Source organism: Sturnus vulgaris, chromosome 11 (assembly GCF_052056855.1).
Source record: "Sturnus vulgaris isolate bStuVul1 chromosome 11, bStuVul1.hap1, whole genome shotgun sequence".
NCBI lineage: Eukaryota > Metazoa > Chordata > Aves > Passeriformes > Sturnidae > Sturnus > Sturnus vulgaris.
In genome coordinates, this window is record NC_142253.1 from 15,089,245 (window position 1) to 15,103,465 (window position 14,221).

The 14,221-nt window shown below is 40.3% G+C and overlaps 1 protein-coding gene across 24 annotated transcripts in view; it reads right to left on the reverse strand.

The window, feature by feature from the left end:
• PBRM1 (polybromo 1) overlaps nt 1–14,221 on the reverse strand; it is a 56,362-nt gene that overhangs the window by 11,539 nt on the left and 30,602 nt on the right. For 9 of the 24 annotated variants that reach the window (XM_014869654.2, XM_088171574.1, XM_088171572.1 and 6 more), the window contains 10 exons: nt 13,819–14,030; nt 12,855–13,040; nt 11,834–11,991; nt 11,017–11,283; nt 9,515–9,660; nt 9,083–9,240; nt 8,210–8,393; nt 6,836–7,046; nt 4,236–4,437; nt 322–480 (listed from right to left, as the gene is read on the reverse strand). In XM_014869654.2, the coding sequence (XP_014725140.2) occupies nt 322–480; nt 4,236–4,437; nt 6,836–7,046; nt 8,210–8,393; nt 9,083–9,240; nt 9,515–9,660; nt 11,017–11,283; nt 11,834–11,991; nt 12,855–13,040; nt 13,819–14,030 (1,883 nt within the window). The remainder of the gene's footprint in view (nt 1–321; nt 481–4,235; nt 4,438–6,835; nt 7,047–8,209; nt 8,394–9,082; nt 9,241–9,514; nt 9,661–11,016; nt 11,284–11,833; nt 11,992–12,854; nt 13,041–13,818; nt 14,031–14,221) is intronic. The other 15 variants (XM_088171573.1, XM_014869656.2, XM_014869655.2 and 12 more) reach the window with 4 other exon arrangements.

Consider the following 14,221-nt stretch of genomic DNA (forward strand, 5'->3'; position numbering starts at 1 on the left):
GATGCTGCATGCACTAGAATACTCAGCTGCTGCTCTCCTGCCACAGCAGGGCTAAAGGTGAGCCCTGCAGGGCAGAGTGGATAAAAATGACTGCACACTACCAGAACAGGAGCACTGCACGAGGAGGACCCTGCTTCCCTGCATTTAACACAGGCTACTCTCCACTGGAGCAAGTCACGCTGGACACCAGGCACGTTCATCATGAAGAACGACTGAAGAGTTGGAGCTTTTGCCTCCAACGTGACCCAAGAGAGTGTTCAGAGTTATGAAGGGGGTTGATAAAGTGATGAGGAAAAAATGGTCATAGCTCCTACGTTTTACCTGCAACGGGTGTCAACTGCTGATTGAGCATTCCCATTGGTGTTGGTGGCGGCACCACCCCCATAAGAGCCCCGACAGGAGTGCCTGCCCGGGGGGAGGAATTCTGCTGCTGTGCTGCTCGCTCTCTCTCCTGCTGCTCAGCAACTTTAGCTGCCCGCTCTGTAAAAGTATTTTAGATTTTCAGTTCTGTTTTGTAACCCAGACTTTCAAAATATTATCTGTTCATTAAAAAGGACTAGTCAGACACTGGCATAGTTTAGTCAAATATAAAGTAGAACAGATGAATCTTTTTTTATACAGCATATGATTTGATTTCATGTGGCTGCAGCTAAGACTTTTAGAGAACCTTTCATGAAAAAAAATCCACAAAGCTTTATCTCTTTCTAAAAAAATTAAAATAAATAATAAAATAAAATTTAAAAAAAAAAAATTAAAAGAACAAATTTGATGATAATAACACCAGTGTTACCAACATGAAGCAGCAGTCCAGCACTAGGCTCGGTCCGCACTAGGACATGGCAAAACATTCCCTGTTTTGACACCACTGGCTCAGCCAAACCAGCTGCAGCCAAGGCCAGCAGCTCTTGGGTGGATCCTCTACCAGCTGCTATGGGAACTGAAGCCCCATGTCTGCCAGGTGTGCCCTAAAGAATGCTGCAAAGAGCAGACAGCAGTGCCAGCTGGTGGCACAGTCAGTTGTGGGCTCCCCGTGTACTTTACTACTGATGCAGCTGAAAAGTGGTGGCAAATCGGGGAGCATTTGTAAAGTTTCCCTAGTGCAGATTGGTCCTTAGCTTTTGGAACATAACAAGCAGCAGTTTGATAAACCAAAAATATTTTTCTCTGCCTCTTTCTGTCATTTCCCCGTTTGGTCCCCTATGAGGTTTTTTTTTTTTTTCTGAAGATGTCTAACTCACATTGTGCTGCTCACTGGAGGTCATGTGTGTCCTTTGTACGATGAATCTGGTCATTATCTCAATCAAGTCTCTCACTGTGACTGCAAGAACAAAAGATCTACTGCAGGGTAATCTGACCAGAGGACAATTTTATATTAAGGGAAGGGCAAAGGGTCATGGGAAGAAGAAAGAAAAAAAACAAAAGCCAAGCAAACAAAAAAAGGAGAAATACTGAATGTCCACTCCAGGTGCCTTGGGGGCATGCAAGTTCCTGCTTTGTTTACTCTGAACGTTGTGTCTGACTGGCACAATGAGGAACAAGGAAGAATAAATGGATGCAGGATACATCTCCAGCAATTTTTAACAACAGTGAATGCAGGGCTATGAGTTCTCTTGCAGTTGGTGAAAGATGGAAACTGCCACTAAACCAGCAATCAAGGTCCTCTGTTAACGAAGGCTGAGAAGAAGTTCATCAAGGAGATTAAGTTATGTATCCTGCCAGTGCTACTTCCTCTAGGAGAGGACTTTGAACATCTATCACACTTTTTACTCCTCTAGAACATGTTTGTGCAGCTTCTAGCACTACTTCCACACACTCAAAGACCAGTTTCACTTCCTTCCTTCTTCCCACTTCTGCAATTTCAGGCAGTGATGACGACGCAGAGAAACTTCTACATTTAATACAGGCAACTCAGATGCAGTTGAGCACAAAATACACAAGATATTTAAAGGTAGATCCTGAAGTAGAAAAATGAGAAAATCCTCTCCAGAGCACAGCAAGCACTTCGGGAAAAGATGAAGCAGTTGTTCTGACTCTCACCTACTTTTGGCCAGCTAAAAAACAAAAAATGGTCAGATAAAAGCAAAAGAGACACTCTGATGAATGAGAAATTACTGTCAAGTGTTCAGCTTTATCAGACTCCAGAGTGCTGAGGTTTGAAGAAGGACCTGATGTAGGAGAGTACTCAAGTTTTACCTAGTCCCTATCCATGCCCTGACTGCCACAGAAGTAAAAAATGGAATAACACTGCCAAAGGGAACTGGAGGAGGTATCTGAAAGTTCAGCCTAAAGCACTCACCCTAATACTCAATAATAAACCCAAATCACACAGACCAGGACTTGAGATCATTCAGACATTTCCAACACATCTCAAGAGACAGGAAAGAGACCTTCTGCTCTGAACAGTTTTTCCTTAAAACAGGCCTTTCCCTCAATCCCATGCATTCTTATATTTTACTTTATTTAGCCATACAGGCACTTCCAACACAGCCTATTCTCTGCTCAACTATTGCTAAAAAACAACTAATACCTTGCACATAAACCAAACAAAACTTTCAATGGGTCAAAATGGATCTAAAATGTGAACTACTTCTCACCAGAGAATGGCAGCACCCTTTTTTCACTGAGATGTCAAACCATGCCCACTCCCTGCTCCCTGCTTCACATCCACACCAGGGAACACATGAATTCTGACTCCTCATAGTGGAAGGAGTGGAGTTTCCCTCCTTTCACACATGATAACACAGTTTGGACACTTTGTTACCCCATCCCAACCCCTCAAAACCAAGTAAAAGTAGGTCTAGTTCAGGAGAGACACCAAGCCAGGGAAACCGAAGCTCAACCCCCAAAAGCTTTGGAAAATTTTAGTTGAGAAGGAAGATTAAAATGGAAGCACACAGACACTCATTAACACAGTGGACAAACAGAGCCTCCCTACAGAAGTGCAGGACTTCAAGCTGCTCTAAGCGAGGAAGCAGTGACATGCCAGCCATCCTCCTGCTGAAGGAGGAGGCTGTAAGGACAGATCTGCCAATAAAAAGATCACACATGCACCTAGAAGGGTGTAAAAGGAAACAACTACAGAACAAGGTAAGGCCCCAGCAGTCTCACAAAGGAAGAGCGTTACCGTTCCCCTCGGCAGCATTGCAAAGCAAACTCGCCCCGAGCAAAGGGTGCTGTGCTACCCTCCAGAGCTGCAAAGAGGTGCTACTGAAAGTTCAGAAAGGACTGAGGTGGCTGAGAGTGGACAGTGACAGCATGCAAAGCTTCCAGCTTCAAGATCAAAGCTGCCTTTAAGTTATGAGTGTGCAGAAAACCTATCAAATCTCATTTTCAAAGTTATAACTGAATTGGGCCATAACCTTCCAGAGTGTTGAAATGTTCCTATCCAAAGGAGCATTTTCTTTCAATAGAGTTGCATCAATACAGTAGTTAATAGTGTTGGCATGCTAGAGAACTAGAGAAATAACTATGGATGTATTTGGCTTGGGTAAGGGCTGGCTGTTAAAGATCAGCTGTATTTATTTTATCAAATAAAAGTTAAAACACAGTGACTATTTATCAGAAGGAACGGAAGGAAAGGAGGGAGGGAAGAAAGGAAGGAAGGCAAAGAAAGGAAAGGAGGGAAGGAATTGAGGAATAGAAGGGAGGAAAGGGACAAAAGATAGATCTAAAGTATCTCATGATTATGAAATATTCCTAGGCTTACTTCAGGATATGAAATCTCTCGACAAAATCAGTTATAAGAGTTGTTTAATACTGTAATGAACAATCGGTCATATTTACAGTACAGTCCAAAGCCTCTCAGGACTCTAAGTACTGTTAATAATGAACTTTTCCCCACTCCCCTGTAAACCTTTCTTACCTGTTGCTACAGCTCTCAAGAGCTTCTTGTACCTCTCAGTCCTTCTTTAAGGAAACATTGACAGAATATTTTTCCAACTGACTTCTAGCCCAGGAGCTCCATATCCCTGTATTTCTAATTTGCCCCCATTTCCTTGGTCTTTGTTAATTTGGTTATTTGTGGCAAAGACATTTAAATTATCAGTTGTGCTCTACATAACTGAAACATGCACTTTGCTCCTCTTCAGTCATCTCTCAACATGAACTTCTCTTTAAGGTACATCCAGAACACAAACATAAATATTTTCTTTTATTAAACCTGTCATCTGAACAACAGAAAGTGTTGAGAAAGAAAAAAAGGCAGAAAAGAGTTCAGCATCTCTGTTTTTACTTACCTTCATATTCTGCTTTCTTTGTTGCTTCCAAGTTTCTCCATTCAGTTCCTACAAGTCTGCTGAGCTCTCCAAAGGAGTAGTCAGGGTGCTGAGCTTTAATCACAGCTCTCATCTCGCTGCTAAACAAGATGTACCCACTCATGTTGATCTTCCTTTTTGATCCCTCCTTCTTGGTGCTGCCCTTAACAGACTTGGGAGTGGACTGTGAGAAAAAGCAGTTATGACCACAAGTGTGCAAAAGAGAAGGCCAGAAGAGAACAGAAGGAATTGTGTCATGTCACAGATTTCATCCACTGAGCTGTTCAGAGACGGTGCCAACACAAGTTGAGTAAAATATTTTATTTGCCATCGCACATTTTAGGAAAATGCTTCCCCACTTCCTCCTTGGCCTTTGCAATCCCTACTCTCCCTCGTTCCACCTTCTAAATGTTATTTTGCCTGCCAGCCCTTCCTTTCTCCCCAGTTTTCATTTCTCATTGCATAAGTAGCAATTTCTCCCTGCAAAACCAAAGCTCAGTTTTGCTGATCACTGTTTACCTGCATCACAGGTTCACATCATGTTCTTACTTTGATGAGTAACAAAAATTCTGCTCCTTTGCTTTTCCTACTATGGATGCCCTCGGTGAGAGCTCCTTGATGTTCCATCACCAAAAAATTAACCTGTTCTGACCTCTCTATACTGAGATACCACAGCTGGAGCCTCTTTTTGAAGGTCCTTCCATCTATATTTATCACAGGAGACCATAATTCATCTATACTCTGACCAGTAAGACCTAAAAATGTATCATCACATCAAAACCCTCTGAAGGCCTTTCTCATACCCCAAACATTACAAATTTGTCACATCTTGAAAAGTGCCATTGTTTCCAAGTACCTGGTGGAGGCAAGACAGGAAACAAAAATATATTCAAGTGTTTCCTTCCCCTCCTGAAATTCTGGCCATGTTACTGACTCCTTCCACCTGCTGCTTTGACCCCACAGTTCAACACTCTCCTCTCAGCTAAAAATGTTTTAGTAATGCCAAGGCACTTCAAAAACCTTGCTTATCAATTTAAGCAAAATGATCTGAGGACCATTTAAATGTGATTCTAAACTCCACTATAGTAACTTGCAATCCATCCTTGAAGTTTGCATTATGAACCTAAAGACGACTTGTCTGGAGGAAGTGTGGAAAACTCCATGCAGGGTTTGGGATGACAACACAGGGCAGATACAATTCTATCCTGGCTTCTTGAGCAAGCCCACACTGGCAGATGGAGAGTTCTCAAACCAGAAAAAGGGAAATTAATCATATATTTGGTCTCTGATACATCTGCAAACAGACAGCTACAAGCCCACCAGCTGTTTTAGCCTACACAGCTCTTGCAACAGTTTTGATAACAGTAATCTAATGTAAAAGCCTCCCCACCAGTTTAGAATGGCAAACAGGACTTGGAGAAATCATAAGAATTCCAAATTCGGTTCTTGCATTCTCAGTTCTTTTCCATCTCCCACACACACATTTTTAAATGAACAGTCTTTTCCACTGGAGCCAGACAACTGCATATTCACTTTCAGACTTGTTTAAAGAAGAAATCAAGCAGGAACCCTTCTATGCCTTTTCTCAGCCATATTGCTCAAGCAAAGAATGAAGGTGCACATCTTTTTTTTTAAGTACTTTGACTCAATTCACAGCAAACTGCAGTGGGAAAGCATCACCCACCTATCTGCCAAGACCCACAATACCACATATTCACTTGTCCTGTCTTCTCTTACACTTAGGTGCTACAAGAGCTTCTTTGTTGGCAGAAGTTTAGAAGTTCAGGGGTTTAATAGTTAGATAAAATTCCACTTCTATTGGAATACTCTTCAAGAATTTTCAAGCTGCTTATAAAATTTATCATGTTAAATAAAAGCAGTCAGCAACCTTGCAAGGGAAAATGCATTTGGTGGCTGCACACATGGCAAAGCATTACACTCAAACCTGCCAGAAGATTTCAACTTCAGCAACTCCTTCACAACATCCAAAGACATTTCTACCCTGGAGTCACATCTTTTCAATCTAATGCAGCAAAAATCCACACTGCTGGTCACAAAAGTGTCTGAAACTCCCTCCTGTTCCCAGCAGATCATTCCCATTGCCTCTTTAAGACTGGCATTAGCTTGGATCTAGGAGTGTGGTGACACAGGGTTTAAACTACCTGCAAACAAACTTTCTTGGTTAGCTGAATTTCCAGCTAAAGGAGATCCTCACTCTGCTTCCACACTCAGTTACACAAATTCCAGGGCTTGTGTGAGAAAATTTGTGCTTAAATTTTATATAAAGACCCGATACTTCTGAACAAGTGTCACAGAAAACCTCATTATTAGAAACAACATTAATACATAAAAATGTACCCTGGGTTTTCCTCAGCTGAATGATTTCCTTTAATTTCAATGGAATGAAACACTATCACCTAGATATCATATTGGACATGCCAAAATTGTTTTGTCATTTACTCCATACACTTGTAAACTTCAGTATAAATCCTTTGTATATGATAAAATGTTACTTTCTTCATTTGGACTGGGAAAAAATGTGGAATATAAAGGTTTAAGGGTTCCTGAAGGAAAGTCCTTACCTGTGGTGGAGTGTAAGGCATTATATCTAAATCACTGGCTAAGGGGGCCTGAAGCTGAGGCATAGAAGGTGTTTCAGTCATATCACCTTCCTCTTCTCCCATCTCTTCCATGTCCTCATCACCTCCTTCCAACTCAGCAAATTTTGCTTCCAGCTGCTGGATCTTCTTTTCCAGTAGAGGAGATGGCTCTTTCTGAGGAACGATGGGTTTTCTGGAAGGTGGAGGAGGAAGACAAAAAGCAGCTGAGAACAGACTCATACCTTACAGGGGAAAGAACTTGTTTTTGAAGAGAAGATCAACTTTTCTCAATTTCTGACTGAACAATATAGAAACTATGGTGACTTGAGATGTGCTTCCTTTCAGAACCCTGAGCAGAATTAATTTTGTGTCTATGGGAAGTGTTTCATTTCAGTCACTTGTTAGAAGGATTTTTTTATGGGTTAGAAGGGGATTTCAATACAAGCACTTAATTTCTACAATAGAAGGCAGTCAACACCACAGCTTCTTTAGATTTCACGTTTTACTTAAGTTAGAACTTAATATTTTTATGTTATTAACATGAGTGTTCACCAAAAGATTTTCCTTACTCATAAATGAGGACTTAAATATTTTCACAACATCCAAGAGAATGTACCACTCTGATAAATGAATGACATTTCTTGAAGTCAGAGGAAGAAAAAGAAAACATCCATTGGTATTAAGACCATAAAAAGAATGATGCTATTTGGATTTCTGCCCAAGAGAGTGGTTATCTGAAATTGCACCTCTGACTTCTGTGGATGCCCTGGGTCAGGCTGGGATGGGGTTAATTCCCTGCACAGGTGCTGTGTTTGGGATCTGTGAGACAGTAGTGTGGATAACACATTCTGCTGTAATTAGTGCTGAACAGCTCAGCATCAAGGCCTTTCCTTTTCCCCACTCTGTGCCCCAGCAGGCTTGGGCCTGGGCAGTGATTTGGGAGGGGAGACAACCAGGACAGCTAAGCCAAACCAACCAAGGGGATATTCCATACTCAGCTATAAAATATGGGGAGAAGGAGAGGACAGGGTACATTCAGAGTTATAACATTTGTCTTTCCCAGTAACCACTCCATGTGCCAAGGCCTTGCTTCCAGGAAGCAGCTAAACACCTGCCTGCTGATGAAAAGTAGGGAATGAATTCCTTATCATGCTCTGTGCATGTAGCTTTGTTTCACTTTTCCAACTGTTTTAACTCCTGGTTTGAGCCAGGAGTTTTTCTCCTTCTGCCTTTCAGATTCTCTCCCCTATTCCAGTGTGGGCCAGTGACCAAGAGGCTGAGAGGGGGCTTAGCTGCCAGTCCACCACAATCCAGAAGAGCACTCAAGTGCACCCCTCATTCCCCTCACATTTTTACCTAAAATAGTATATTTCATCATCTACAACTTTTGCAGACAGTGAAAACCTCTTCAACCCCTTGAATTTCTTCATTTGTTTGTCGCTCTCGTTGTAGCGGCTCTCGCAAAGGAAAACATCGTTTTCAGAGATTTCTGTTGGTCTGCAGGAGAGGAAGTCTTTGAATGACAGAACGACACACTTTCCTGCAGAAATGAAAGAGCTGGGTAAGAAGAGAGCCACACTTGCAGACTTTTTTTTTTTTTTTTTAAGTGTGGAAAGTCCATTTTTTTGCCTGTCTCGTAAGTCTGGAAGATTCCTGGCATTTGGGGCATCTATGGAAAATACATCAATTGATATTCCAAGCAAACAATGCCACTCACAAGAAACCTACAGCAACTTAATGCAGCTTTTGAATCTTTTTAAGAACTAGAGAACCCACAAAATCACAAGCTCCCATGATCACTGTCAGCATATTATCACTGTTAGCATATTTATCACAGCACTGTAACTCCAAAACAAAGTATATAGCCATCACCTTCTGCAACAAATCAAATTTCACTGATTCCTACTTCTCCTTTCAACTTTCCAGGTAATATGTACTGGAGTAATTACATTCATATGCAAGAATAGTGGAGTTTTCTGTTCTCTGGCTGCAAACAATGTCCACTCTCATATGATACATGTAATTCCCTCATTGTAAGAAAGCTTCCTTATAGTGAATTCTCACCACAGGTCCCACAGGCAGGAATGGATATTTGAAACTCACTGAATAATATCTTCTCCCTCCCCCAGTGAAAGACATACTTGGAATGAAGCCTACACATAGCCTTCAATCACTTCAGATTGTGTAGGCAAAGAAAATGTCCATCAGATTAAAGTTGTTAATAATTACCCAAAATGCAAGTCATGGGACAGGTCTCCTCCAGGTTACTCAAAAACACCTCCTTCTTGTAGAACATTTTCGTTGGCTCATGCTCAGTTTCTTCAGGATGTATAAAGATTGGACCAAAGAAATATGCAGCTCCATCTCGCACCCACATCTTCTCAATTCTGCAAAGAAACCAAAGCAGCAATGTCAATGAAAGGCCACTTCTCCCAAATGAGGCAGTAGGGTGTTAAGAAAGGCCATGAGTGGAAAACGAATACACAACAGTCAATTCCAACTTTTTTATTCAGCAGCTAAAATTCCACCTCAAACAACCAAGACCTTGTAACAATTCACTGACATTTTTTCCCATCTTCTTTTATACTTTTTGCAACCAGCCCCTCTTTTACCCAAGTTATTTTTACAGCTGTAAGCTGCAAACAAAGGAGCTGCCCCTACCTTCCCACGCGGGGCCGCACCAGCCCGTGTGATTTGATGAAGACACAGTCCCCAACCTTCAGCCACATGTCATTGTAGCACAGCTGCTCAAAGTAATGGCAACCAGGCTCCCCATTGGACATTTCTACTGGAACATCTTCTTTGTCCTGCAGAAGATGAAGCATTTAGAAACTTGAGGAAGAAGGAAAACCAAGCAGAGAAATAAAGAGATGCCAGGTACCAGTAAGAGGTTTTGCTCTATCCTTATGTTAACAATAATAGGTAAGCACTAAGCACAGAAGTGTGTGCAAAGGCTTCCTGAATGAAAACTGCAAAGCCAAAGTTACCCTCCATGTCTGTCACAAGCTTTCCTATTTCACAAAGCTGTAACTTTGCCACAATAGTAATTTACAGATCCTTTTTTGTTCTAGTGCTTCAAAGTAAGCTGGCCAAGGCAAGCCTTGTCAGCTCTGATGGTTTAAAGCCCAGTAATGTGCTTAGGAAGCAGGAACTGAATATATGGCCAAGCTAACTGACACAAAAATAAAATGATTCAACTCTTATACAAGAATATGAACACTCCATGTATTGCTTACAAATTCATACCATCTGCCCTATTTAATTTCTTACTTTTTAGTAAAAATTCAAAATGTGCCTCATTTCATCTTTCAGCCTGGGATTCCAGAAAGCCAAGGAAACACAGGTGGTCTCACCAAGGCATGTAAGGAAAAGATCCTGTGAGTTTTCATTCTCTCAGTACAATTAATTCCATCTTTTGTCATGATGTGAAAAAATACACCAATACACACTAGGTGTCTGACAAAAGCTGACAATGAGTGTGCTGTGTTCTCAAGTTCTGTTAGAAAATGCAAAGTGGATTTTTTCACTTTTTTAAAAGTAATTTATGAAATTTTATGAGTCATTTATTTTTTCGTGGCTCCAAATTTATTTCAGACAAAACTAATTAAATTTAGCTGATTTTAATATGTTTACCTAAATTGATTTGTTTTCTTACTCTAAGTACAATAAATGAAACCTTTTATCCCCTATGTTGGACAGAAATATTCTTAAGTATTTTGACAATAAAATACTTAGTTATCAACCACAAACAATAGAATATTATGTATTACTTACTTCTGCCTAGCTACTGACTGTTTTACTGAAATGCTACACAACAATGCATTTCAGCACTGACATGAACTAAATTAGAGTTTTAGTTCTACTGGTTCTTTAGGTTTAGGGCAGGCTTTACAGTAAAAATTTTACAGTGTAATTTTCTGGAGTGGTGAAAAACACAACAAACCCCATTACATGATCACAAGAAAGAGGCTTGTAACAAATATTTACATGGTTTGTTATTTTCTGTTATGTCGATTTATATTTTGTTTGTGTTAATTTACAAATGTCTGTAATATAATTTGTAACAGAAATATTATATTCATTTATATTTTATTGTGTCTGAATGAGGGCTAATATCTTGTCATTCTCTATCTGTCAATACAACCAACATTGCCCTTGCATACCTTTTCAAGATGAAGGATACTTTCTCCCACCTTACTGTCCTCCAGTGTTTCACTGTGCTTCTCCTCATCTACTTTGTCTGTATTGGCAAACACAGAAGCCACTCTGACCACAGGCAGGGGCACATCTCTTGGGACAAATCTGACAGAGCTCACAGGCATAGTCCACAGTTTAATCTTTTTAAAAGATTTTGTCTTGGCAGAATAGCGCGACTCGCACACGTAGACATCCTCATCTCTGAAGTTTTCAGGGCACAATTTAAAATATTCCTGCAGATTGAAGGAAAAATATGAAATATTTCAGCAACACCCACACTCCACAGACATGCAGTGAACTCCCTCTCATGGCTTCAGTTTTTTCTATGCTTCTGTCAGAAGCCTTTTTGCTGAATTTTCTTATTCTAGTTTGACGTCCAAGTTTTACTGAGAATAACAACAAATAAGAAATCCCACCCTTGGAGAAGGAGCTGATTCAGTACATTGGCATTTGAGAAGAGTTAGGTTTTATTCATTTATCAATCCAGTGCATTAACACAGCCTGAAAACACCTTCACAAGACTTCTAAGCTTTGACATGGAAAAAGGACACATTCACCAGCCCAGGGGTGACCATAAACACAAATCAACCAGCACAGGGAAACTCCACCAGCTGGGTCAACCATGGAGCTCAGGAAGCAAAGGAAGATCCAAACAGCCCACAGAAACAAATCCTATTTTATTTAGGTATTAGTGCAAAGAGTCTATGTTAGAGTGCCTACAGCTCTACAGAAAAGAGCAGAAAGAATTACTTGTTTTAGAAATTAGTCTGAATAGTCTCTCACCTTGACAAACATGACCACACATTTGCCTAAAATTTTGCTAACAGGAACTTTATTGTAATAATCACTTTTAAAAACTTCTTTCTCCAGGAATTTTCGTGTTGCAAGATGAAAAGTTTCATTTGGTCGATAAAACCAGCAGCCATAGAGCCATTTCTCTCCTTTAAAATAGAAAACAACAAAAAAAAGAGAAGGGAGACAGAAAGAAAAAAAAAATGTAAAATTACATTTTTTTAGTGCATGAGCCAAGTAAGAACAATTAGCAATTGACTGATTAATCAAACAGCCATGTAGTCATTTATACTAAGGGCAATCTTCTTTTAAACATGGCAATATTCAGCTTTTCAGAAAAGGAAAACAAGGCTTTTAAAAAGTCTGCCAATTGTTATTTCTCCAGTAAAACCTGACTCAGCAAAATAAAGGAGAAATTTATTCTTATTTATAGATCTTGACTTTCAGGCCCTGAAATGGCTTTGAAGACCACACAAAATCACCTGATTATTTAAAGAATCTCAGGTAACTGTTTTCTAGTTTTTTTAAGAACTATTTCTTTCATTTTATGCTGCAACAAATTACGTGCTGACAAACTCGAATTGATAACAATTATTTATAAAGTAGTTACAAATATGTAGTATTTTTATAAAACAAGGGAAACCTGTGTCCACCTTTGGTTCAGATTTCTCAGCACAGAAAAACAGTGTTCTTCTGCACCTAAACGACAAGGAGTCCATCCCACTCAGACTCCCATCCCTGCATTACAATTTGATGGTAGGCAGAAGTGAACACCAAAAAATGCCCATGCTGTCCCAAGAACTTCCTATTTGTAATATCCTTTAGAAAAAAGCAACTCAGAAACAACAACAACAACAACAACAACAAAAATACTCCCTGGTTCAAACAGTTCTGCAAATAAAATAAGTAACATCTACTCAGGCAAAAAAAACCCCAAAACACAACAAACTGGAAGTTTAAAATAATAACAATGTTTCACCCCAGTGTTTTCCTGCAGTAAGGACATCCTTACCAGCTGAATCTTCCCACAGCCTCTCAATGCAGACAATGTGAGGCTGCAAGTTGGCCTCTGCAGGCTCCACATACACATAATCCCCCACGTGGTACATGCTGTTCTTGAAGCTGCAGTCCTGGCTGTAGGTCCGATGCAAATTTGACAGCCCAGCTGATCCAGAGGAATCTTCACTCTTTTCAGCTTCTTATTTCAAGAAGGGAAAACCAGATGTTAGTAATGTCACATTTTCATATTAGCCAAGGTTCTTGATGTCAGTGCCTCACTCTGAGCCTGGAGTAACCAGGTTTTACTGCTGCTGACATTGATGAGGAAAGATGAACCGTGTTAGAAACATGATTCAAGGATGAAATTGCCAACAGCTCTGCTCCTGTCTGTGGAAAGGTGCAATTGGAGAGCTTATTTATTCCTTTAAACACAGTGCACAACGGAGCATGGACAGAAACAGCCAGGAGCTGTGAAATAAAGGACCTTCAGGGTATGCTTCGTGCCCTACAAAACAGTGCAAGCCCACTCTTCACATCCATAGTAGCCAAAACACAAATGGCTCATCAAACCTCAGTTCTTTAGCAGTGTTAAAGGATGATTGATCATAGACAACACCATCAGTATTTGCTGACTAAAAGGTCAGTGGGAATATTAGTTGTTAAGTTTATTATCAGGAGAAAGCTGAAGTACATAACTGTTCCTTTATTTTTTAATATCCTTGAAGTAATACTGGTATCCCAATGGATTAAAGAGCTCACATAGGGTTAATATCTACCTACATCTCTTTCTTAAAAGCCCTCTGGCCTGGCTGATAAAGATCAAAATAAAATAAATTTCTTATAACTTGAAAATAAAGGACTGGGGGACTAGCAGACTACTGAGGTTCTTCCAGCAGGCAAAGCTGCAGAAACACATGACATGTGTGGGTACATTTTTCATTTGGTACATTCAAAATTAATGAAACAGAAGTAGCTACCTCTCTTCTCCTCCTCCCTTTTGAGCTTATCCTCCTCTATTTCTTTGGGCAGCTTTTCCTTTTTTTCCTTCTCTACATCGTTGTGAAGATGCTTGGTGGTGTAGCTGAGAGCAGGTGACAGCAGAATCTCTCCATTTTTACACAGCTCATCTCGAATTTTAATGAAGAACTGCTGAAGTTCCACTGCATCCTCATAGATCTCCGAATCAGTCCTGTACAAAAACATGAGCAACAGGGTAAAAACAGTTTGTGCAGGGTTAAACAGGAGCCTAAACACACCCATCAATCACCACCCTTTGTGATCAATTGAAAGCTTCACTCTGCCAATAGATTCCTGTGCTTACTCAAACAGCAGCAGAGACTGACTTGAAGCCATGAAGCATTAAGTGATGCTTCATCTATT